Source organism: Melospiza melodia, chromosome 21 (genome assembly GCF_035770615.1).
Source record: "Melospiza melodia melodia isolate bMelMel2 chromosome 21, bMelMel2.pri, whole genome shotgun sequence".
Lineage (NCBI taxonomy): Eukaryota > Metazoa > Chordata > Aves > Passeriformes > Passerellidae > Melospiza > Melospiza melodia.
Window position 1 is genome coordinate 8,322,415 of NC_086214.1, and position 26,682 is coordinate 8,349,096.

Genomic DNA, 26,682 nt, shown 5'->3' on the forward strand with positions numbered 1-26,682 from the left:
AAGTAAATTATACAGAAAACCAAACCTCTCATTCACCTACTCCTAAGGATTGAACAAATAAAGCACAGGGGAGTTCTTACCTGCCAGGGCCTGGCTCACCCTGCTGGATTTGGACATCTTGACAGGCAGGGCCTGGGCACTGGAGAGGAAAGAAGAGATGACTTTACCAGCAAGGATCAGAGACACCCAAAACAAAGAGAATTCAGCAATGCTCTGCTCCCTCCTGAGGGCCCTGGATATATGAGCAGGGATTGATTGCTCAGATGAGCCCCAGCTGGGACCCTCACCCATGGCCCCTCTCCTGCTCCTGCAGCTGCACTTAAGGAGCTGTGTCCTTACCAGAGCCCTTCTCCTGGATTTACTTACCTGCAAGGGGAGCCTCAGAGCTCTGCTGTGTGAAGCTGCTTCCAGCCCCATCTTCTCCTAACTCATCCATTCCTCCTGCTGGACCCTGCTCTGATCCTGTGATACCTCCCTGCTCTCACCACCCACCCAAAGAGCTTCCAACCTGCACCAACATCCAAGGGGGATGAGGGAAGGAAGGCTGGAGGAGACCTAGAAGAGCTTGGCCTGTTTTCACTTGGAAATCAAGAGAAGATGGACACCAACCATGCCTTTCAGGTTCCTCACCTACTTGTTTTGGCAGTGCTGGCAAATTTGGGACATATGGGCAGCCAGGGTTATGCCATTAGCAGGAGATGGGGAGGAAAGGGGAGCAGCAGCATCAACACTGATGGGGGTCACTAGAGAAGAAACCAAGCTGGATCTTCATTAGAAGAGGATCCACATACTTGAAATCCAAATGGAATCCATCCATATGGATCCACATACTTGAAATCCAAATGGAATCCATCCATATGGATCCACATACTTGAAATCCAAATGGAATCCATCCATATGGATCCACATACTTGAAATCCAAATGGAATCCATCCATATGGATCCACATACTTGAAATCCAAATGGAATCCATCCATATGGATCCACATACTTGAAATCCAAATGGAATCCATCCATGTGGATCCACATACTTGAAATCCAAATGGAATCCAACCATATGGATCCACATTCTTGAAATCCAAATGGAATCCATCCATATGGATCCACATACTTGAAATCCAAATGGAATCCATCCATGTGGATCCACATACTTGAAATCCAAATGGAATCCAACCATATGGATCCACATACTTGAAATCCAAATGGTGGCACAGAGAAGCCACCCAGGGCTTTGTTTCAGGTGGCCCCTGTGTCTGGGATGGATGAGGCTCATGCAGCAATTAATGCATGGTGCATTCACACAACAACCTCCAAGGACTCTCCAAAATGACACAGACCTGGCCAGCTGCTTAGGAATTCAGAGACTAAGGTGGTCAAGAGCCCAAATCTCACTATTTAAGGGAAACCTTCTTGTGTCCAGCTGGGATGCAAGAACTGCCCTGCCCAAAAAGGTACCACAGAGGTCCCTCCTTTCAGTCTTGCTAAATCTTTGTTCATGTTCACATAACATGACCAGGGCTGAAAAGATTTTTGAGTGACACAAGTGGTTTTTGTTTTCCACCCCTCCTGTCCCCTCTCCTACCTGCCTCAGTTTGGAACAGGTTCCCACAGGTGTGCTGGCCTCCCTGGAGAGCCCTGGGCAGGACCCAGGGCTTGGTGCAGCTCTGGCCAAGTGAGATCAGCACCCCCAGACCCTTATAAAGCTCTCTCGGCCACAGAAGTTTCCCTCCTGCCTCTTTCAAAGGCTGTGCTTTCCCTTCTGCTGCCCCAAATTTCACAATGCCTTCAAATGATGCAACAGATTGTCCTGGCTCCAATTCAAACCCACCAAACATAGGGAAAATCTTCCCTGTGATTTCAAAGGGCTGTAAATAAGATGTCTTTATGACTCTCTCTCTTTCCTGATTCACCCTCTTTGTCACAGCTCTTTCTCAGGTATTTCCCTACTTCTTTATTTCATCCCTTTGCTGCATCTCTGCCCTTATGATCCTCTTCAGAAAATGGCAAGGAGCAAGACTCCTCTAGCTGCAGACATATTTGAGGACCAGGAACTTGACAGAGCTGCTCCCAAAAAATCAGAGACATTGGACCTTCCCTCATTTCCTCCTGAGAAGCCAAAACACCACTGAGCCTGGGCACCCCCTCCACCCCAGCCTGTGACCAACACAGAAGTTTGTGTTTTGTAGTCAAGCCCTGAGATCTGAGATGAAGCAGCACCTTGGGCGCTTTCACTTCCCCATGGAAGGTAAAAATAAAATAAAGCACAAAGCTGAACCTTCTGCTGTGCCAGGGAAAGAGGTGGGGGCAGGGAATTCTTCTAATAAACTGGAGCACAGGGTCATTACACCTGAGGCTGGAGAAAGCAAACCCAGAGCTGCCCTGGGAAGGGGATCACTGGTAACCATCAAGGCAGATAAGTCCTTCACTCTTTTTTTCTACTTGTGAGACTCAAATCCAATCATCCATGAGCTGGAATTTGTATGAAGTTGTGCTGGTTTCAGCTGGGATGGAGTTAATTTCCTTGCTAGTAGCTGGTTTTGATTTAGGGTGAGAAGAATGCTGATAACACAGGGATGTTTTAGTTGCTGCTGAGCAGTGTTTACTCCAAGTGAGGCCTTTTCTGCTCCTCACCCACCCCAGCAGTGAGGAGGCTGGGGGGCACAAGAAGCTGGGAGGGGACACAGCTGGGACACCTGACCCCAAGTGGCCTAAGGAACATTCCAGAACACAGGATGCCATGATCTGTAGCAAAACCAAGGGGAAAACTGAGTGGGGGCTGCTGCTTGGGAATGGCTGGGCAGTGGTCAGTGGGTGTGAGCAACTGCTTGGTGCATCACTTGTTTTGTAGTTTCAATTATTATCAGCATTATTATTTTCCTTCCCTTCTCTGTCCTGTTAAACTGTCTTTATTTTAACCCACAATTTTTATTTTTTTCTTCCAGTTGCCTCCCCCATTAACTTAGGGGAGGATGGAGAGAGTTGAGGGGCTGTGTGGTGATAAAATGTCTGCTGGGTTAAACCACAACAGAAGTGAGAAGAGCCCTTGAGATCTGCAGAGAGAAACACAAGATAAGCACTTGATGCATTTGCAAGCAATCAAGTTTGGGGAGCTGTGAGTGCACTGCAGATAAATTATTACCATCCATGAGCCAGGAACCAGATAAATGACCATCCAGGAACCAGTCACTGGTCAGCTGCACTCCTGCTGTAAAGGCAAAGTGTGTCAGCTTTGGCTGCTGGAGGGCTTTGAGCCAACTGATGTGATGATGGAGAAACCAAATCCTTCTTATTTCACTAAATACTCATTCAGTAGCAGCATCTCAGCTGACAGTGCTGTGGGATATGCTGAGCCATCCACTCTGCACCGTGGGAGCAGGGCTGCCACGCTCCCTGAGCTCTGTTACAACTGCAGAAAGTCCAAAGGGTGATGAAATCAAGGGAAATCCACAGAGGTCTGAGGTACCACAGCACTGCCTGGGCAGGTCTGCATTCACAGTGTGTGGGAGGAAGTGCTGCTGTGCCAAAAAAGGTGAGGAAATGCTCCCAGAGCCTACCCTGGGTCTGAAGTGGGGGCTTAGGGGAGGAAGGGGATGAGGTAACAAGGAAGGATGTTGCTATTGTAGTGTAATGTGGACTGTGCATCCAATAATGGAACAGCACAAGCTCCAGATATTCCAGCATTGCCTCACCAGTGCTGGCTTCTGGGGAGAGATCCTGCTCATTCATTGAAAACAGCTGAGTTAGGAGAAAAAGTGATGTTTTGGGTGAGGGAGATGTGGGTAGCATCAGTGCAAGAGCAAGCACTGCAGTGTGGAGAGATGAGAAGGAGCCACTGAGCCACCTGCTCCTGCTGCCCATGGAGATTGCTCACCAGGCAGTGCCTCTGACTCCTGGCCAAGTGCTCTTGCAGGTGCTTGCAACACCTGAATTCTCTGAAAGTGTCCTGGTATCAATTCCTCCTTCCTGGTTCAATTCTGTCCTGCTGTTTGCTGCAGCTCCTGCCCTCCCACTGCTCTGTGTGCTGGATGTTCCTGAGTGTAACAGGGATCACCAAATTGTGAATAAAAGGATGTAAAATCAGAGGTTCAGCAAGAAGATTTCCTACCACTGCTTCCCAGGCAGCCTGCTACAGGAGGCAGACAGGGCACACTGAGATTCCAGCATGACAAACCCACTGGCTTCTCCAGAATTTCAACAATCTGCAACGCCACTGAGACAGCAAAGCACAAGTACAGCAAGGAGCTGTGTCAACAGCTTGGAATCCAGGGCTGCTGCCACTTCAAACACTGGGTGGCCAGGCTGGAGCCATCACCAGAAGCCTGTAGGGACTCACCCTCTCCATCTGGTATGGCCCTTCCTTCCTTCCTCTCCCCTGCACACAACCAGCAGGCCACAGATCTCTGTATCATGGCATCTTTGTAGCCCTCTGGGCAACAGCCAACACTTCTCACAGAGCAGGGCAGCATCTGCTTCACACCAAGTGCTACCACAGCTCCTTAAGGTCCACACCCCTTCCCAGGGCTGTCAGGTGACATTAATGTCAGCTGGAGCCAGCACCCTGTTGGCTAAAAGGGCTGCAGGACAACTCACAGTGGGCACAGCAGCAGGGGAGCTCCTGAACACCCAAGGAGCTCATGGGAATGCCTATGGACAAAGCTGAAGGATACAAAGGTGGAGGGAAAGAAGGAAAGGCCCTGGTTTGGGTCATTCCTGATCCTACAAAACACTGACTGTGTGTTGTTCTCCGTGGGAGATTTGGGGTGCAGCACCAGAACACCCCCGTCACAGACATCTTTTATGAAAAATCCTTTCCTTAGGATTTTTTTCTCCTGAGAAGATGAGAGGCCTCAAGAACAAAATGTAAACAATGGTTATCTGCTGCTGTGGAATGTAACAGGTGCATCTGGGATTGGTCTCATGTGGTTGTTTCTAATTAATGGCCAATCACAGTCAGCTGGCTCAGATTCTCTGAGACAGAAGCTTTGTTATGATTCTTTCTTTTTCTATTCTTAGCCAGCCTTCTGATGAAATCCTTTCTTCTATTCTTTTAGTATAGTTTTAATGTAATATATATCATAAAATAATAAATCAGCCTTCTGAAACATGGAGTCAGATCCTCATCTCTCCCCTCATCCTCAGACCCCTGTGAACACAGTCACACACCCCAGTTCTGTCACCATCCTTTTCCAGCTCCCAAGACCCCCTTTCCTCCTGGTTTTATACAAAATCCTGTCCCCCTCAGCAGACACAACCCAGACCAGCAGCCAAAGCCACATAAGCCCAGAGAAGCCTGCAGAGCTGCTGTAGGGATTTGCCTGGCTGGGACATTAATTAATATCCCCCAGAAGATTGCTTCCTGCAGCTTTACTAGCTCATATTACAACAGGGCACTCCTTCCTGAGCTTCAGGAGTGCCTTACTCTGTAATTAGGCAGTGCAGGGAGCTCTTGCCTTAGGGAATTGATGCTTTCCCATGTGGGGTGGGAAGGATTTGCCAGGAGGTGCCTGGGATCCTGGCTAACAGTGCTGAGTAAGGACACAGCCCTTGCCATGGCACACTCCATGTGCAGATTCCAGCACTGCCCATGAGAGAGGCCAGATTCATTAACTGTGTTTAACCCACCAGAGGAAACTAATGCACCAAGAAGCAAAATAACTTGCCCACATGTATGTAATTTATTAGCAGCACAGCCAAGGATATTAGCATCTAGTTAAGCCTTGGCACTCCTCTCTGGGTTTTCCAGTGGCTTTGACCCTCTTGAGAGCAGGAGGAAATTAAAGTGCATTTGGCAGGGCTGGAGCTCCACCCTCCAGCAAGCAGGAAATGCATTTAATCACCTCAGTGGCACAGCAGCCTGGGCATGCCTGTTCTGGGGGCTACCCCTGCTAGAAATAACAGCCAGAGCCACACAGGGAGCCAGGCAGCTTTCCAGGATGAACTGCACCTCCTTCTCAGCCCTGTAAGAGAGGTGCTGCCATTTTTAGCTGTGTTTTCTAAAGAAATTTACACCCAATTTCTCTAGAAAACACAGCTGCCATTTTTAGCTGTGTCTTCTAAAGAAATTTGGTGTGAACAACTGCACTGCATTTCAAAAACTCCCAGGGAGTTTTTGAGCCCTTCTGCCAGTTGCAGCTCAGCCACCTCTGCAAGTTTAGTGGAGATCAGCAGTTTTGTAAAAGCAAGTAATCTGTCAGGGCTGCTTTGGAGTGAACACAACACGACCTTTAGCAGACTCCAGAGGATGCACCATGGCCCAGTGCTCCCTTCCCTTGGGTCTCTGAGCACAGGAATTGCACATCACAGCTAAGAGAGCACAGCCAGAAACCTGTGGCAGGATAATTAATGCAGGATAATTAACCACAATGGTCAGACTGTAGGGAGATGCAGGGCACTGACTGCAAGGGAAGGGGAACTAACCACCACACTATGTCTGAGGAGGGGAAGACACAGAACCTAATGGATAAAATAACCCAGGAATGCTCTGGGTTTAGGAATTAAATGAAACACATTGTTAGAGTTTGCTACTCAGGTTTCCCCTAATTCACAGAAATTAAAGGATTTTCTGCTGGGACACGGGTTCCATGAGCCTGAGCCTGTAACTCCAGCCAGGAACAATTACACCCAGCCAGTGGCATTTCCTGCCAACCCCAGCACTGGGCTGATGGGGAAAAGCCATCCTGAGCTGGCAGCTGGGGATGAAAAAGTCCCTTTGACACATGGCACCCTGCTGGAAGACAGAGATTGCCCCCCTGTGTGCACTTGTTGTTCTGGCAGGGATAAAGGAGAGCTGCAAAACTAATCCCAAAGGAGTGAAGATCACAGCCCAAGGGACAGACAGCCAGCCAGCAGCCAGGGGAGTGGGGCTCACTGGGGGTGTGGGTTTTACACAGGTCTGACAGCACTCACACACTCCCTGGCACCCAAAGAGCTGCCACCTGCCCTGTGTGCCATAGATTTACCTGTACAATGCCCCAGAAAGGCTGGCTTGGCTGGGGGTGATTGCCAGGACACCAACACAACACAAACAGCTGAGCTGCAAAACAGGTTCAAACAGCCCAGCCTCAGCCAGCCATGGGCACATCCTGGCCACCCCTCTCCTCCCAGTCAGCACTGCCTGGACCACGGGCTCAGTTCATGGTCAGGAGCCTGTGACAATCCCCTCCAAGCATCTCTGTCCCATCCTCCCTCCACCAGGAGCACACAACATACCCAGACCCTGATCAGCTCCAGACAGGCTTGTGGGGCAACTGCTGCAGCACTTGGCTCCTCCTGTTCAACCTCCCCACCCTGAGTCACTTTGCAAATCTTTTGGGGGCTCCAGGCAGCCCAGTGACCCCATGCACCCACCAGAAATTCCTGTGAGAGGGGGAATTTGGCAGCTTCTTCAGGAGACAGGCAGAGCCTTACTGGGGGCTGATTTTCAGCCCTGCTTGAAGGTGACTAGAACTGAGCAGCACTGTGGATGCTTAAGGCAACACAAAAAATCACCAGGTGGAAAAAAAGCACCAAAAAAAGACCGTGAGAAAGAAGAACAGGATGTCAGAAGTCATTTCACTTGGGTGACCCTCAAGAGGGTAAAGTCCTGACACGACACTAAGAAAAACATCTCAAGATTCACAGCCTTGTTTAAAACACAAATGAGATGCAAAACAAACCTCAAACCCCTGTGCCTCATGCAATTAGCAGAATGTGCTTCTAAGATCTCTTACCTGTGTACTTGGACAGGTAAGTCAGCCCTGGCAAGTTCCCTGCAGTTTCTCAGGGGTTCAACAGCTGGATTACTCCCAGTGAGGTGAGTGTAAGGCTCTGCCACTTCCAGCCACTCACAAACAGAGGGAGCAGTCAGCCAGCCCTTGCTGGGTCACACTTGGTGCCAGCACTGCCACAGACAGGCCACACACACCTCTGCCAGCAAGGGCTGGAGCACAGGAAGAGTTAAGATCCTGCAAGTGGAATAACCAACTGTGGCTGGCCCCAGCAGCCCGTGCCATGGAGAGGAGTCAGGCTGTCAGACCACAAGCCTCTGCTTTTCACTGAGCTGGCAGCAACCAAAAGGCCTCAAGAGAAGTGAGGCTCTTCCTCCCCCACCAGTAAGGTGCAAACACAGCCCTCCTTTGGCTCTAGCTGACAGGAGCTGAAATCCTGGGCTGAGAGATGCACACTGGTTCCAGAGAAGAGCCATAGTGAAAATGGATCCAGTGGCACCTCTGCTCTTCATCACCACTTAGCCTGAAAAACAACTTGATTTTCACAGGGAGTTCATGAAGTCCTAGCCACATGCAATGAGTCCTGTGGTCCCTCCTTGAAGAGGAAGAGCTTAGAATGCAGAGCAGTGTTCCACTCTACTGCCTAATTTGAATTAAATAGGTGTGTTTACAAGTCCCCTTTTCCTTCACTGAATTCCCCTCAAAGTTGTTTTCTAACCTAACTCAAAATACCACTGCTCACTATTAATTTTCTCAAGCCTTCAGAATCCCAACTTGAGTGAATTGGCCTGTGGTTCAGGGAGACTGGTAGACAGGGATTGTATTTCAAATGGGAAGAAAAGAGGTAGAAAGCAGAGGGGAAGTCTTTTCATCCACTGTACTGGACATACAGGCACAAACCTCTCTTTTTCCTAGGGACAAGACCCTTGTGGGAGGTCCTGTGGGATAGAGAGGCTCCTGGATGCAAACTTGAGCACAGCAGATCTCTTGGACACAGATATGGTATTTAAAGGTGAATTAGGATCTCTTGGACACAGATATGGTATTTAAAGGTGAATTAGGATCTCTTGGACACACACATGGTATTTAAAGGTGAATTAGGATCTCTTGGACACACACATGGTATTTAAAGGTGAATCAGGATCTCTTGGACACAGATAAGGTATTTAAAGGTGAATTAGGATCTCTTGGACACAGATATGGTATTTAAAGGTGAATTAGGATCTCTTGGACACAGATATGGTATTTAAAGGTGAATTAGGATCTCTTGGACACACACATGATATTTAAAGGTGAATTAGGATCTCTTGGACACAGATATGGTATTTAAAGGTGAATTAGGATCTCTTGGACACACACATGGTATTTAAAGGTGAATTAGGATCTCTTGGACACACACATGATATTTAAAGGTGAATTAGGATCTCTTGGACACAGATATGGTATTTAAAGGTGAATTAGGATCTCTTGGACACACACATGATATTTAAAGGTGAATTAGGATCTCTTGGACACAGATATGGTATTTAAAGGTGAATTAGGATCTGTACCTGACTCCATTAGATGCTGCCAATGCTGCACTGAGGCTCCCAGTCTGAGCCAAAACCAAGGTGCTCTGTGCATTGAGTCTTGGTGTTGACCTCGCTCCAGTCAAAGCGGGTTTGTTATAGGGCACGAAGCCGACGCTGGAAGAACTTCCAGACGCTGTCCTCCCGGGAACCTGGTGAGCAGTGGCAGAGTTGGGAGAGTTTGTGGAGTGTCGGTAGCGCGTGGTGATGGGGCCAGTCCCGCTGTTTGGCCAGCACTGCTGGCAAGAACATCCCACCCCAGTGTGCAGGGGCGTGGTGGAGGTGGTCACCGGGTATGGGGCGTCCAAGCGCCTCTGGACGCTGCGGCGGAAGCGCGTGCTCTTGTTGGTCTGCACCTGAGCCACAAAGTCAACTTCATAGTTGTAGCCCAAGGGCCCCAGATCCACTCGCTGGTGGTTGGTGGCACGGGCCTGCTCCAGGAACACGCAGACGTTCATCTCGTACGGGGACCAGCCGCCCTCGTCGTTCTGCCACTCCCACACCACGCCCTGGCCAGCGGCAGAGTCCCCCGGGAAGACGTGCCTGCGGACAGCCCGCATGGTCCCTGTGGGGAGAGCAGGGCACAATGAACACAGCTGCAGGGACATCTGTTATGGAAAACCCTTTCCTTGGGATTTCTCCTCCTGAGAAGCTGAGAGGCCTCAGGAACAAAATGTAGACAATGGTTATCTGCTGCTGTGGAATGCAACGGGTGGATCTTTGATTCGCCCATGTTAGTTGTTTCTAATTAATGGCCAATCACAGTCAGCTGCCTTGGACAAAGAACCCGAGCCACAAACCTTCCTTCTTTTTCTATTTTTCTATTCTTAGCTGGCCTTCTGAAGAAATCCTTTCTTCTATTCTTATAGTATAGTTTTAATGTAATATATATCACAAAATAATAACTCAAGCCTTCTGAAACATGGAGTCAGATCCTCTTTGCCTTGGACAAAGAACCCGAGCCACAAACCTTCCTTCTTTTTCCATTCTTAGCCAGCCTTCTGAAGAAATCCTTTCTTCTATTCTTATAGTATAGTTTTAATGTAATATATACCACAAAATAATAAATCAAGCCTTCTGAAACACGGAGTCAGATCCTCGTCTCTTCCCTCAACCTGAGACCCCTGTGAACACTGTCACACACAACCATTTAGCCAGCAGAGAACCAAGAGGGATGTTGTCCTGGGGATTTGTTTCTGCACAGATCCACACTGCCTTTCTCCCTGTCCCTTCAAGAAGGACACTAAAAGATCTTCTCTTCCCAAAAGGGCTGGGTTTGCTCATGAAGCTCAGAAAAACGCAACATCCCTGAGATCCCTGTCCCTCTGCCAAATCTGATTGTGGGCTGGCAGCAGGTTCAAAAGCTGCAAGGAGGAAGGGTGGGAAAGGAGGGAAGGAGAGAGGATGCAGACGCAGACACACCCAAGCACAAAGGCACAGTGATCACATATGCCTCCCTGACGTTAAAAGGAAAAAAAAAAGGAAAAAGAAAAAAAAAATCAGGCTGAGGCACAGATCTGGTTAAAAAAAACACAACTCCCACAGCCTTGACAACAGAGTAACTATAGAGACAAGACACCATCGGGAAGTACTTTGTAGGAGCACTTAAGGGGCTGAACACCCACTTTGTTACACAAGGGACGGGGAAATTTCAGTCTTGGGAGAGTGGGGGAAGTCCCACAAGGGGCAAGGGCAAAGACTCTGGAGAAGGGCAAACTTCTGACTGCTGAGAGAGCAAGGCTAGAGAGGGGAAGACAATGAAGTGACTTAAAACTGGAGAGAGCAGCTGTTCAGACAAAGGAGAGAAATGGAAGGAGAAACTCTACTCTTGCAAGGCCGCTCGACAGCGACAGCTGGAGCTCGAACTCCCTGGAAGCCTGGCTTTCCAGGATGACTCCACTCCTGGGTACTTCATCCCTTACTTCAAAAAAGCAGCAGCCTAATGAGAGGGAAGGAAGCCACCAAACAGGACAGAAGCTCTGTAATCTTTGAAAATGGGTTCTTGCAGCAGGGTCAAAACTGCTACTGCAGGAAAAAACCCTCAGCAGCATTCTGCACAGAGAAAGAGGAGCAGGAAAGGCTGTGGGGAAGGCAAGTCTGGGGATCCAAGAAGGTGAGGGTGAACAGGGGTGCAGTGAGATGTTACAGCACAGGATGAGTTCAAAGAAGAGCACCAAGAGAAAAAAAAAATACAGCCTCTAAAGAGGTCATGAGAGTTATGGCACTATGTTCCAGGACCCCAGGTGAAAACTGGCACGTTTACAAATACCCACACCTAAAGCCTGAGGAGAATTGCCCCAGGATATCACTGGAGACTCTGTGGGGCACAGACAATCCAGGCAGGCTTCACACCCAAAAGCACATCCCAAAGAAGAGGGAGGACAGCCCATGTGGGACTCCACACTGCCAGAATCCAACTGCTGCTGTGTTCAGGCTCTGCATGCTGGCATGAGGATCATGCTGCTCTTATTGTACCCAACAGCTGTGAAAACTGTAACTGTTTCCTTATCTCAGCACTGCTGGAGCTCCAGAGCTGACACAAAGGCCAAGGTTCTCTCCAAGGCAGAATGTGCCAGACCAAGGACTTGTGTTTCTGCTCCAGAGCAGCACCAAGCACCCTGCTTATTGTAGAGCAGGAGTCTCCAGTGACACCAGCCAACAAACATCTCAGCAGCACACTTAAAACACTACAGCAACCTCCCCAACAGCTCAACCATGGAGCTCAGGACTGCTGTGGCACCAGACCTTCCTCTGGCAGAAACTATCAGAACCAAGATGACCTTCCCAGCCTGGAATTGATGCCTTAGTGGAAAAGCAGACTAAACAGCCAAAAGCAAACTCTAGCAATGACTTCTCCTATCCAGCAAGTTTCAGAAACACAAACAGCCTCAAAAGGTGGATAACTTCAGGAATGAACCCCTGAGCAGGAGGAGGATGGGACTGGACTGGGAATGAGATGGTGAGACATGAGTGCAAGGAACCTGCTCCCAGAGAAAGGGGACTGCTACAGGTAAGACAAGGTATCCAGTGGGACACATCTCAGGACATTAGCAAGGCTTCCCCTGCTCCATTGGCAGCTCAGAAGCTAAAAGAGCACAAAGAGGACTGCAGGACTTGCAAGCAACTTGTGTTTTTAACACCCTCAAACAGCAGTAGAAAGAAGATTTTTTTAGGAGTCAACAACAAGAGCAAGGCAATGTGCTTGGAAAACATCTCCCTTCCCCCAGGCTGGCTGGGAAACTGGCATTCCTCTCCAGGGTGGGCAAACAGCTGTGGGGAGAGGACAACTCCTGCTGCTCCCCTGCACTCACTCCCAGCTAATCTGCCTTGAGCAGCAGCTGAAGCCCACAGCTAATTCTGCCCCAAGATCCCCCGCACAGCTGTCACTCCCTGCTGCTGGGGACGCTGCTCCCCTTAACACTGGCTTCCTGTTATTCTCCCTGGCTTCCTTTGAAGAGCCTATTTATCTGTCTAACAGCTAATGAGCAGAATACAACAGCCTATTTTTTGCACTGTTTAAAGATTTTTCATGGGGATGTTTCCTGTAGAGATTCTTTTCTCCAGCACATGACAAAGTTCAGCTGGCGGCTGGCTCAGGAGGGCTCACGTTGAAGGCAGAGCCTTGCAGAGGGAAAAAGATTTGCTCAGAACTGGGCCATGGCAAGGGGATGTGAGAGCTTTTCCAACAGTCACATTGCAGAGCACACAGGTATTTGTGGAGAGAGTTCACAGCACTGATCAGCATCCCTTTGGATCAATGGGAAACACTGCAGGAGAGCTGTGGAGCAGAATCAGCCTTTTTGTTATTAACTCAAACTCAGATCTAGTGGAAAGATGAGATCATATCAGCCAACAGCATTTCCAGAATTGAACTGGACTGTCCCCCAGAGAAGAACAGCTCCAAACCACCCTAAAACGGACAATATTCACTGGCTGTTTTGAGATCTTTGAGGACCTAAAGAGATCTTTGAGGACCTAAAGAGATACAAACCCTCTAAGGACAGACAGCTGTACCTGTGGAAAAGAATGTCCCATTCACACTGGGACACATTTCACCCACCCCACAGGCTCTCTGCTCACCTTCAGCACAAGGCTTAGGGCTGCTGCCCACAGGTTGGAGCACTGACTGGAAGGGCCAGAGGCTGGAAGGCTCCTTCACAAGTTTGGCATGAAAAAAACCAGGAGAGAAACAGCTGCTGGTGCCAGCTCTGGTGGTCCACACTGTACCACTCAAAGCCACAGCCTCAGCTGGCCTTCCAGGTGTTTGAACAGGCCAAGCTGAGCACACCTGCCAGGACATCCAGCTTAGAAGCTCCTCACCTCACCCAGGACACCACTAGATAAACTCAGCCTAAGGTCACCAAGTCAGAATAAAAACACGGATGCAGATGTGATGACCACTGACATTTGCTCCAACCACTTCCCTTTCCTGCTGGAACTGGCTGATCATGCAGTTAATTCAAAATATTGCTCATTTACTGTTTCAACTGGCAAGAAACCAGCACATGCCCCTCTACAAAGCTTGGCATGATGCTCAACTGCGTCCTGGAGTGATGGGAGAGACACTGACAAAGGGGAAACTGATGGATGAAAAACTTTCCAAAGCAGCCATTCATCTGGGGCGTGTAATTCGGGATCTCCCTGGATTTTCCAGGGATGAAGTGCATGCATTCCACCCTTGCCCTTTTTCTAAGCTCCAGCTGCTCAGCACATCTGCAGCAAAAAAGGGCAGGAGTCATCTCTGCAAATTCTGAGCTGCTACTCCCAGTGACCCCAGAGACAGGAGAATGAAAATGAGGTTTCAGTTCTGCTGTTGATCCCACCCTGCCCTTTCTCCCTGGGAGGAAGCGAGCCGGGCTCACCCAGCACAAGTGGAGGGAAGATTCTGCTGCAGCGTTTTGGTGTCGTGCGGGGGCTGCAGGCACTCACAAGCAGCTTGAGCAGGGCTGCATGCCAAGGCAAAGCAGCTGGCACTCCAACTCCAGAGGGAGCAAGGGATTCAAGCAGGAGGGTTGGAATCGTAAAAAGGCCTTTTTTACGCAAGTGATCTTGAATGGATTGGGGGGGGGAGGGAAGTTTCCAGCTCTGACAGCTCTGGCTCACAGGCTGGGAGCTCCAGGGGTCCCCTGATGATGCTCCTGCAGAGATCATGGCTGTCTGCCTGCCCCCAGCTCCAGAGATTTTTCCACACAGCATTAGGAGAGCAGCAGATGCTGCTCAGATGCTCAGAGTTGCCCAGCACGGTAACAAACAGCTTTGCAGGGCTCTCATACACAGCACGAGGCCCTGCTTGTCCCCAAGCACACCAGCAGAACGGGTGGGGAATCTCCCTTACCTGTATCCTGCCGGAACTGTGTCAGGCTTGGAATGTCGATGACATAGGGAGCCAAGGCGGGATCGGCGTGTCCCAAAGGAATGCTGCTGACCAGCCCCGACCCCGAGCGCCGGCCCTTCTGCTGCGAGGCCTGGATAACCTGCTCAATGTAGCTGCAGACATTGCCTCGGTACGGCCTCCACCTGCCGAACTCATCCTGCCACTCCCACACGGCCACGGCCGTGGAGCCGCCGCCGAGCCCCGCGGCAGAAGCGGGCGGGCCCGAGGGCGCGGCCGAGGCTGAGCCGCCTCCCGCTCCCTGAGCTGCGGCCATGCTCCTCCCTGAGCTCCGGGCACCGCGCGGCTCCGAGGGGCAGCCCAGCTGGCCTCACACCATCTTCTCCTGGGCACCTGCGGCAAGAAACACAGAGAGCACAGGGAGCTGAGAACGATGTCCCAAATCGCCCCACATCATACAAGCCATCTGAGCTGGCCTTACACCATCTTCTCCTGGGGACCTGCGGCAAGAAAGAGAAAGCACAGGGAGCTGAGAACGATGTCCCAAATCACCCCACCCCACATCACATAAGAGAGAGTGTCGTGGGGTGACAGCCTTTATGCCAATATCGTGTGTTGTGTCTGGCAGCTGTGCCTTTTCTCTCTTCCCGCCCCCCACCCTGGCCGCCTTGCTGTGGCGGGGCGGGGAAGAGAGGTGGGGAGTGTTTGACCAGGCCTTTTTGCTTTTGGCTGCTTGGCTTGGCTAGCCGCTTTGCTTGCTTGCTTTCTGCTTTTTGCGCTGTTTTTTTTTTCCCTTTTCTTTTGTTCCCTCTTTCTTACCCTCCCCTGAAGGTACTGGACCGGCTCCGGACCTGACCTGAGACGTCCAGGACACCTGGAGCTTGTGAGAGAAGCTTAGCGCCCTCACAACACAGTCTGTTTTCTTTTCTTTTCTTGTGTTGGGGAGTGTTCTTTTGTTACTTGTAAATAAATAGGTTTTGTTTTCCACTTTGCTCCTCCGAGAAATTCCTTCCCGAACCCGGTGTTGGGTGAGGGGTGGCTGGAGGTTTGTTTTGTTTGGGGGGGCTCCCTTTTGGAGATTTCCCCTAATTTGTCCTAAACCAGGACAGAGGGGAACAAGCTCTGACTTTCACAGAGGATGTCCACTATGGATTAAGGGATTCCAGAGAAGCAGACTGGCCTCAGAACCCTCTGGCTGAGGGTGAGTGAGGTACCACCACTCACTCCCTGCCAGTGCTGGCAATTTGTGCTAATTGAGGGCAAGCACTCTTCAGGGAGACACTGTTTCCTATGGTTTGTGGCACCAAACACCACCTGAGCCACCAGACATCTGTACCAAACCCTCCCTGTGTCAGGCAGACCTGCAAGCCCTGGCATGAGCTCAGGCAGACACTCAGCAGCCAGCAGTGTGCCAAGGCAAGCTGCCATTCTGCCCCTTGCCCATGCTCAGCACTGCTCCTGGCAGCACCACACTGACCACCCCAATGCTGGCCAAACACTCGTTCACAGAAATGACTGAGTCACACAAACGGTTCCCAAACCCTTCACACTGATCTGAGCTCCAGGGCTACACCATCAGCTCCATTCAGGCTTCTGATCACTTAGTTTTGGCCCAGGATGAGTCCTGCGACTCCTGTGAGGCATTACACATGCAAACAGAGCCAGGAAACAACTCTTAATGCACAGTTTGCAAATCACGGTACAAACTCTTCTTTAGTTCAGTGTGATCCCAGCAAAAAACAGATGGGAAGGAGTACAAGAGAGCCAGGAGGAACACAGGGCACAATCAACTGCCTGTGCTGAGGGCACTGATTTAGGAGATCTTCAAGATCAAAGCACACCTATTTGCAGCTTCTCAGTTGAAAAACAAGGACCGTCTTGAAATGAAGGACAAGCAGCATTAGAGACTCAAGCCCTTAAGAGATGATTTGGAGAAGAACAGAGAAAGAGTAGGAGCCCAAGGACCAGACAAAGACACAAAGGACAGTGAATAAATTCCAACAAGAAGAGATCACCATCTCAGCCTCCAAGGGATGTAAAAAGAACAGATCCAAAGGCATCACGTGATCACCAGAGGTCTGATATTTAACATTCCTTATCTGTTGTGTCATTCCAAGGAATCCTGTCCAAACTATCTGCACACACATCTGTCCAAATGCTGGACAACCACTTGGAGATCCCCATGTTAGTGCTCTAGTGCTCGTGTGTAGGTGGATTCGGCTGTGAATGAGTGAAACTCATTTTGTTTTAAAATAAATTCTCCTTCTCCCTTGCGAGGCCTCGCGTCATTGATTGCTCGCTTAACTCCCAGCAGCCAGCAGGGAGCCGTGAGCTTCCTCCCCATCCAATGGAGGAGTTCAGGTCTCCCAAGAGGCAGAGCAGCAGTGGGTGGCTTCCACTGGAGGATGCCATCTGCACAGAGAATGACATCCCTGCCGGATGGGGGAAGAGCCCACGCTCCGTGGAGCGTCCCATCCGTCACGCCCGTGTGGCCTGATAGCTTAAAAAAGACAGAGGAGAGTGAGCACAGAACAGACACACCCACCCACACGTCTGCATTCAGAAGAGGAAGGCAACAGTTTCCCCAGGAATTCAGTGTAAATCACTTTATGAGCTGCTCTGAGATTTTATACAACACCCTCAGCTCAACTGGTCTCGGTGACAAACCAACATCACCAAGATGCTACCCTGGTCTCTGCTATTAATCTTTTCCTAGGAATCCACTCCAAGGACAGTTATTTCACTGCTCCAAACAGCAAATTAAGACTTAAGGTATCAAATCCAACACCTGCCTCTGCCACTTCTTTTATTCACCCATGCCACGATACACCTGCCCCAAAAGTCATATAAAATAAAGAGTCAGTAGTTTGGAGTCAGTAGTTACAGAAAAAAAAAACCCCAAAAACAAAACAAAACCAAACAAAAAAAAACCCACAAAACAAACATATAGAAGCACTTTATGGCAGGTTTCACACCAACACTTTTCCAGCTCAAGGACCACCAGCATTGTCCATGCTTAACTCAGAGCAAAAGCCAGGCTGTGGCATTTTCTGTCCCCCCCAGCTGCACGAGGAGCTCTGAACCCCAAATACAGAACCAACACTGTTTTCCCCCCCCCGAAGTTGTCACCAAACATTAATCAGCAGCCACACGCAGAGCAGGGAGGAGAGGGAGGCTGTGAGGAGGCACCCAGCGGCTCCTTTTCCTTCCTTTCTGAAACAGCAGCAGGAAACGCAAACGAGCAGACACCGAGGCAGAAAAGCCACCTCCTTCCTTCCCGTGCCACCTCACACTCAGGGGTGACAGCAGGGTGACACCAGCCTGTCCCTCAGCCCCGGGTGGCAGCGATGCTGTGAGTGCTGCAGCACACGTGGAGGTGCTGCACGCGAGCGTCGCGTGCTCCAGCATCCACTTCCCCATCACAGAGGGAAAATATTTCCTGTGCTGGGACTGCTGCTCCAAAGGAGGAGCAAGGGGAGCATTTCAGCCTCCTGCCAGCTCTTGCTAAAGCTGCTGGAGCCAGCAGCTGCTTGCATGGATTGGGAAGTGAGGAATGTGGGAGAGCATCAGTAAGCCAGAATTACACAAGTCTCCTGCAGTAATGGCAGATAACAAAGAAAAGACCTAAAGTTGCAGTTCCTGATTTCTCTTTGAGAGTTCAGCAGCACACAAATAGTAAAAGTTGAGAAATTCAATACTGGAGCTGCTTGTACAGTGCTCAGCATTACACCACAGCAAAAAGGGTTTGGGGAAGAGTGGGACGTGGTTTGGGATGTGTTACACATCCCAGCTCACATCTTTACTCAAATCCCATGGACTAGAACTCTTCACCTCAAGCTTTAAAAGTACCTTGAAGAGCTGAAATTCACATCAGCCCTAAAAGCTCTTATTCACCAAACAGTTGTGGCTCCAGTCACAAAATCCTCTGAGCCACCCTTCCTCCAGTGAAAACAAAACCTTGGCTAATTCAAGTGCAGACTTAAATATTCCAGCCAGATGCCCTTCACTCTGAAGGTATTTGGCAACACTGGCTCAGAGTCTGAGCATGGATTTGTTTGGTTGGAACTTTACTCCCAGCACAACCTCTGAAACATTTGTCCACATGGCTTTAATTGGGGACTTGGACAGGAAAAAAGCTGAGTGCATTTCAGATGTGTTTTCCAGCAGCTTCACTCCCTGCTCCTCCAACTCCAGCAAATGGTGGTGAGAAAGCTGGAGAATGGAAATGGAAACCTTTGAAAGCTGTGTTTAATTCTCTGCTCTACTTCCAGAAAGCAGAATTCTCTTTCGCTTTAAATGTAGGATCTTAAAATTCATGGGTCTGAGACGATTTCTAAAAATGCCAACTCCTTTTGTTAAGTTTCTGAACTTGAATTGCCAGAGCTGATAAAAGTTATCACGAAATGCAAGCTTGTACCTGGAAAAGAAAAGGAGCCTCGGGAGCTCTTGAGCTGGGCTGAATTAAAAATAAAAACCACCAGATTGGTAAAATAAGAGACTTTCCAGCAGGTTGTTCAGAAAAGAGAGCGCCCAGGAGGGATCGTTAAACATCACGACACCACTTTTAGAGACAGGACTGGGAAGGCACCACAGATCCCATGGGAAGAGATTACCCAGGGATTAGGGGAGCACATAAAGCACAGGGAGGAGCCCACAGGGCTGCAGTAAAACGTGACCCTGTGCAGGGGGCACGACTGGAGCAGCATTACAGGTGCCCTGTGCCCTCCCCCGACCCCAAACCAGCTGAGCTGCACTTGTGGGCACAGCAAAACGCGATGCAACAGGACTGGAAGCTGTTGCCAGGTAATTCACACCCAAACACACCTTCCCTTACACAAGCACCCAGCACCGATCAGCGCCAACCAAAGAGAAAGAACAGCGAAAGACGCAGATCCATCCCAGTCCTGCCCTAAGCTGATCCTCACGGCACAAGGTGCCTGGCTTGACAGCCAAAACAACACAAGAAATAAAACCCGGCTGCTCCAAATCTGGACTGCTTCCATTCAAAACAAGCTTTTAAGCAAGTTCCCCTCGGAGGGGGAAAATAGAGACGGCAACTGAGGCGGAACAAAGCGTTTGCCTGACAGTTCAGCCGAGGGCTGGTTTCGGGCACGGGTGAATTGAGAAACTGAGGCAGCGAGAAGAGGGCAGGTACAGCCAGACACAGATCCCACCCGGCCACGGGATCTCACCACACTTTGCGTGCAGCCCGACCGCTCCTGGGTCCTTCTGGGCATGCAGGGGGGTTGTTATTTACGGGGAGATCGCTGATTTGTGAGGTGAGAGCCTGGCACCATCTGGAGGGCTCCTCCAACTCCCCAATGCCTTCGGCTCGTGGCAGGAGCCCCTGGAGCTCCGGAAGGGCCAAGCCGGGTCCCGCCTGAGGAGCCCATGGGGGCCGCCCGCCCCTCAGGGAGCTCCCCCGGCCCTGGGCAGCACCGCCACCACCGCAGCCGCTGCTGGCTCCCACCGCCCCCGGTACCACAGACACCCCCGGCTGTCCGGGCGACACCGACCGCTCCGGAAGGTGCGGCGGGGCGGGGGGCCTGGTGCGAGAGGAACAGCGCCCGTTCCCGCGGGCCCACGGGACCCCAGGCAGGCCGGGCCCGGAGCGGCCGCAACCGCCCCGGCGGTCCCTCGCGAACGGCCCGGGCTGCGCGGCACAGGGAACGGGGTGCCGGGGGTGCCCGCCCGCGGGTGCCCGCCCCGCGAAGCACAGCCCGGCCCAACCCGACCCAGCTCCCCGTCCCGGCGCCGCCGCTGTCCCGCTGTGCCCCGGTCCCGTCACCGCTCAGCCGCGCCCCCGGCCCCTCACCCCGAGCAGGGCCCGGCGCCGCCGCTCCCGGCCCGCGGTCACGGAACCTCCGCGCGTGCGCACCAGAGACCGCCGGGGGCCAGCTGAGGGGGCGGGGCCCAGGGGGCGGGGCCACGCGGGGAGGAAGGGACGTGATTGGTGGAGGCGTGAGGGAGAGGAACGGCGAGCGTGAGGCGGGGTGGGAGCGAGGCTGGTAATGAGTGTGATAATGAATATGGTAATGATATGGTAATGAGTGTGATAAAGACTGTGAGTGTGCGGGACCGAGTGTGGAAATGAGTGTGATAATGAATATGGTAATGAGTGTGGTAATGAATATGGTAATAAATATGGTAGTGAATGTGTGAGCGAGTGTAGTAGAGTGATAATAAGCGTGATAATGAATATGGTAAAGAGTGTGCGTGTGCTGAACCGAGTGTGGTAATGAGTGTGATAATGAATATGGTAATGAGCGTGATAAAGAGTGTGAGTGTGCAGGGCAGAGTGTGGTAATGAATGTAATAATAAGTATCATAATGAATATGGTAATGAGTGTGAATGTTCGGGACTGAGTGTGGTAATGAGCGTGATAATAAATATGGTAATGAGTGTGATAAAAAGTGTGAGTGTGCAGGACCAAGAGTGGTTATGAATGTGATAATGAATATGGTAATAAGTGTAATAATGAGTGTGAGGGACCGAGGGTGGTAATGAGTGGGATAATGAGTGTGGTAATGAGTGTGTGATAGTGATAATGAGTGTGTATGATACTGTGTGATAGTGCAAGTGGCGATGTGTGACGGTGAGTGTGTGACAATGAGCGTGTGTTAGTGACTGTGTGTGAGATAGTGAATGATAATGAGTGTGTGAATGATTGTGTGTCACAGTGAGTGCGAATGTATCATGAAAAGTGATTGTGTAAATGATAGTGACAGTGATGGTGTGTGAGAGAGAGAACTGGTGGTGTGTGTATGTGGGACAGTGGGAGTGTGACAATGTGTGTGACTGTGCACGAGTGTGATACTGTCCATGTCAGTGTGATACCATCCGTGTGAGTGTGAGCATGGGTAGTACTGGGGGGTGAGACATTACTGCTCCTCCATCACCACCCTTGCAAGATGTGTGTGTGTTTATTTAGGAATTCCTCTGATCCTGGAGCATCTTGGAGGTGCTGCATCACTTATTCATGCTCTCTTCGAGGCTGGTCAGGCCCCACCTGGGTTTTTCCCTTTCCTGGGACCCCCACCAACACCTCAGCAGCAGTAATTAAAGAACCCAGAACCAGAGAATAATTTAGGCTGAAAAAGCCCCTTAAGATCATCACAACTCCTTCTGAACCAGGAAATGTTCACCAGTCCTTATCAAATGACTTGAAACCTCCCTGGACTTTATACCCAGCAGCACTGATTCACCCAGACCATGGTACACCTGCCCCAAAAGGTTTATAAAATAAAGGAAATTGTGTTTGGAGTCAGTAGTTACAGAAAACAACTCAACAACAACAAAAACACGCACACACAAAAAAACAACAATAAAAACCCCCAAAAAACCCAAACAAACAAAGAATATAGAAGCACTTTATACTGTAGGCATGGAGGGATATTATAAAGCTCTTCTTCCAGGGTTAAACATGTGAGATTCATCTTTACAGAGCCTGGATAAAGTTGTTTTTCATCCCAAAATGTGCAGTGAAAACCTCTGGAGCTGCCTCCCCCCACAGCTCAGCCTGGTATGCAAATGCCCATGGATTTCTCTGCTCCAGGATGGATGAGACTGTCACATTCCTGAGTTCAAAATACTCACAAAGTACTAATAATTGCCAGAAGTGATTGATAGCCTGCTTGTAATGTGTCTGCTTGAGCAATAAGCTTCACATTTACAACTCAGGTGCTTGGGATTCCTGTCTCCTGAGGCTGTAATTAGAAACTGGAGAGCAATCCAGAGGGTTTTTTTTTTTTTTTTTCCCTGAAAAAATAGATAGGAATGCTTTTCCAGAAAAATAGATAGGAATGCTTCATAGAGCTGTGCTGGGAGCAGACTGTGTGATCCATGTGGTTGCATGGCTGGACAGATATTAAATATCCTGTGATCCTAATAGGAAAAGGTTTCAGGGAGATTTGAGGATGGTGAAGAAAGGTTTCTATTGAGCCTTGCAGACCTTCCTGGCATGGCTGGGAGATAAAGGGATGCTCCCAGTGAGGAGCCCAGGCTGGTGAGGGATGATGGGTGAGGTTCAGGGTGATGCTGATAAGGGCTGCAGGGTGGGGCAGAGCTGAGGTGAATTGGGTGCATCTCCTGGCTGGAGGGAAGAGATAAAGCAGCCAGGTGGTGGCTGAGCTGTGGGAAGAGTCTTAAATTGCATTGGGTTTATTTAATTTTTTATTTTTGAGCAGGGATTCATGGTCTGATTTTGCATCAGGGTCCCTGGAGGGTTTTGCCAGGCACAGTGAGTGGCTGAGGTGCCTCAGCTCAGCAGTACAGGTGCATGGCTGGTCCTCAGTCTCCCTTTTCTCACACCTCTCCATCACTTATCCTGTGATAAGTGATTCCACGATGATCCAACACTCTGGAAGGGGTTAACAGAGCCATGGGCAACATGAATGAGGGGTCTCGTGATCCCCTAAGCCTGTCAGACACCATTGCACAACCTCCTCCAGCTATGTGAGGGTGGCTGTAAAGATCCTCAATAACCCCCAAGTCTAAAAGCTGAACCTCAGTGTCCTGCTGCCCCTAAGGACCCTGTGAAAACAGGGATGCAGACCTCAAAATCCTCACTGCCTGCAAAAATATTTTATATTTTACATGATTTTTACCTTAATGATCCCCAGGTTTTTACATAGTCCCTCATGTTTTGGGGGGTGGTTTTTTTGGGGAGGGGTTTCAGGTTTATTTTTTTGGTTTTTTGTTTTTTTTTTTTTTTCAGCTGGACCCCTTTCTCCCGGTGCTGCTCTTCCCCACACCCTTCTCTGCATGCTCCCCAAATCAGCATGCAAAGCACTGAGTCCTCCATCGAGCCATCACCTCCTGTCTGATCCATCCACACTCTGGGGTAACCAGCCAAACATTTGCCTTCCCCCTGCTCCTTTCCTTGCAGTGCTGCTGGAAGGCTGCTGAATTAATTTCTCCGTGGCTGCTCCCTCTCACAGGGTTTTGGCTCGAGGTCCTACATTAATGTCTACAAACCCTGGTGCTCGAGGCTCTGTTAAATTGCCAGGCTTAGCCTGGTGCTCCAGGGAATGGCCTGGCCACTTAGGAAACTGCCTGTCCAAGCTCTGCTGGGATTGCTGCAGCACTTGCAATTCACAGCCCACTCGATTTCACATTAATTTCCCTGAGCAGACAAACCCAAAGTGACAGGAATTAGGAAGAAATTCCTCTGCAGGCAAAGGATAATAGGTGAAATTTCGTTTCATTTTCCTCTGCAGCAGCTGCTGCTGGTTCCTGCCAGGGGCCAGTGAGACACAGCAGGGATGGATCTGATGTGGGCCAGATCCTCCCCCAGCTGCTGGGGGACTGTGATGGTGCTCACAGGGGTTCCTGGATGAGGGAAGAGATGAGAATCTCACTCCATGTTTCAGGAGGCTTGATTTATTATTTTATGATATATATTACATTAAAACTATACTAAAAGAATAGGAGAAAAGGTTTCATCAGAAGGCTGGCTAAGAATAGAATGCAAAGAATGATAACAAAAGCTTCTGTCTTGGACAGAGAGTCTGATTTGCCATTAATTAAAAACAACCACATGAGACCAATCACAGATGCACCTGTTGCATTCCACAGCAGCAGATAACCATTGTTTACATTTTGTTCCTGAGGCCTCTCAGCTTCTCAGGAGGAGAAATCCTAAGGAAAGGATTTTTCGTAAAAGATGTCTGTGACAGGTGACCTTGCTGTCCAAGCCCTGGGATTTACCTGCTCAGAGGGACATGTTCTTCATCCCTGCTTGTACTGGGAGATGCCCCTCGAGCTCAGCTCAGCTCTCTGTGTTCCACTGCCTGCCTTCTCTGGGGAAATCACACAATCTTGAACAGTTTATGTTGAAAGGGACTAGCCCGGGTTGTTGCTATGGGCAGGGACATTTCCATCATCCCAGGCTCCTCCAAGCCCCACCCAAGCTGACCCTGAGCACTTCCAGCATCCATATCTTCCCTGTGCCAGGGCCTCACCACACTCATCATAAAACATTCTTTCCTTATGCCAATCCTAAATTTACCATTCTCATTTGGAGCCCCAGCCCCTTCTCCCATCATCCTGACCCCAATTAAAACGCTCTTTCTATCCCTGTCTTTGCTAAACCCAGCTGGGAAATTCTGGAGCTGAGTCCTCTGGGTTGTGTTCCTGTCTCACCTGCTCTGGCCACACTCACCTCGCCATTAACGCTAATTAGGGGCAGAACTCATCCCGTTCTGCCTCCTGCCTGCTTTTCCCAGCGGAGATTTCCTCTCCTTTCCCGAATCCCAGCCTCTCCCTGCTGCTGCGTGCCACCTAGTGCACACTGAGCCTCGCAGCAGCCACCAGGGCCGGCTTTCCATCCATCCCTCCCGAGCTTTCCTGCAGCTAAACCGAGACATAAACTCCAAGGAATTTAGAGATTTTAGAGGATGTCCGGGTACCTTTTTCTGGGCAGCAGGAGCCCAAAAAAGGGCACCTGTTAACAGAGGATTAACCCTTAAAAGCAATAGCCTGTTGAATATTCATTACATCTCATATGTGATGCATAAATTCCATTCAAACACAGGATTCTGTCTGGTCAGTGCCAACTTCTTCCTCTGAATCTTGACAGTGTCTTCAGAGACGAGCAAGGCAGGAAAAAATTAGTTTCTTCTGATAATGGAGCAATAAATTCATTGTCTCTGAAAGATTTAGGTGTCCTGTGGCTGCTATCTTGGTGCAAGTCCTTTCTTTAGAAAAAGTATCCTACATAGCATAGTTTCTATTTTAGCATTATGTTATAACCTAAAACTATATTTAACACAGTACTTAAGAGAATTAACACAGCATTACTTTCTAACATAACACATCTAACATTCATTTTAATATTTGTGAAAAGCCAATCATAAAATGTGCATTTTCACACATATATATGGCTATAAGATATACATATATATAGGATCCTGCTGCCAGGTGATGTAGGGGGGTAGAATATAAGAAAATAAAGATGGTGCAGAAAGTAATCTTACCCCTAAGGAGCTGCAGCTGGGCCAATTATCAAAGATTAGGAGCAGGCCTGACTTGAACAGGCCACAGCTGTAATTAATGAGAAGAAGATGCTATAAAAGAGTGGGGTGGTGTTGGGAAGGGAACTGGGGTTCATTTGCTGCTTTGTGAAGAAGAAAGTGTCAGTGCTCTGAAGAGAGAAAATATCAAGGAGGTATGAGAGTTTTGTGATAAGGAGACAGCAGTATGGAACCCCTGCAACAAGATGACAACAAGGTGAGGTTTCACCCTCAGAAGTGATGGCAGAAAGAAAAATGCAGCTCCAGACACACCCTAAAGCTCATGGTTCACATTGAGTGCCTTTGGTGACAGAGAGGACCCAGCTCCCTCTTTGCCACCCTGATGTGATCCGTTCCTGCCCTCCCCAGCCCTGGATGGAGGCTGGAGCCCAGGGCTTGGGGCTGCTTCCCTCTGGAGAGCAGAGCCTCCTGTCAGCACCGTGTCCTTGGGCTGCTCCTTCCCACCTGCCCCAGGTGCTTTCTGCAGGAAGCAGAACAGATTAGGGAGGAACAAAGGTGATTTTGTCCCAGGAGGGGATGGGTACCTCTCCCTGAGCTCAGTTTGCTGCAGCCAGAGCGATGCTGATCCTCCCTAGGGGCTTCCAGAGATGCTCTTTTCTCAGCCCTGCTTTTCCTTCAGTGCTTATGAACTGCCAGAAAACACCTTAAAATTAGCTCGTGGTTCCCAAACAGCACAGGGGTGTGCTAGGAGCACAGCTCCATCAAGGCAGGGCTTGATGTCAGGACAGGGAACCAAAATGGTATTTTTACAGAAAGATTTGCATCTTTTCCTTCTTCAAAGGCTGCAGGACACAGGCTGGTTTGGGTCTGGGAGCTGCCAGGACCCCACCGTGCAGGGTCCCATCCCTGGCTGTGTCCTGGAGCAGCAGAGGAAGGAGGGGAGGCTCCATCCTGCTGTAAATGCAGCATTTTTGGTGCCAGTGCTCCCAAAAGTGAAAGCAGCAGCAGGAGCCCCCTAAATACCCAGTGATTTAGCTCAGCAAGGGAATCCTGTCGCTCTTTATGAACCAGCTAATGGCTTGAAACAGCAACTGGTGTTCTC

The 26,682-nt window shown here is 49.8% G+C and overlaps 1 protein-coding gene across 2 annotated transcripts in view; it reads right to left on the reverse strand.

The window, feature by feature from the left end:
- Positions 1-20,496, reverse strand: part of DTX2 (deltex E3 ubiquitin ligase 2) — a 36,298-nt gene extending 15,802 nt beyond the window's left edge. The window contains exons 1-4 of one of the 2 annotated variants that reach the window (XM_063174072.1): positions 20,422-20,496; positions 14,610-14,999; positions 9,257-9,839; positions 81-139 (exon numbers count right to left, since the gene is read on the reverse strand). In XM_063174072.1, the coding sequence (XP_063030142.1) occupies positions 81-139; positions 9,257-9,839; positions 14,610-14,922 (955 nt within the window). In that variant the 5' untranslated portion in view covers positions 14,923-14,999; positions 20,422-20,496. Of the gene's footprint in view, positions 1-80; positions 140-9,256; positions 9,840-14,609; positions 15,000-20,421 lie in introns of those variants that run through there. The other variant, XM_063174073.1, reaches the window with a different exon arrangement.
- Between the last annotated feature and the right edge of the window lie 6,186 nt (positions 20,497-26,682).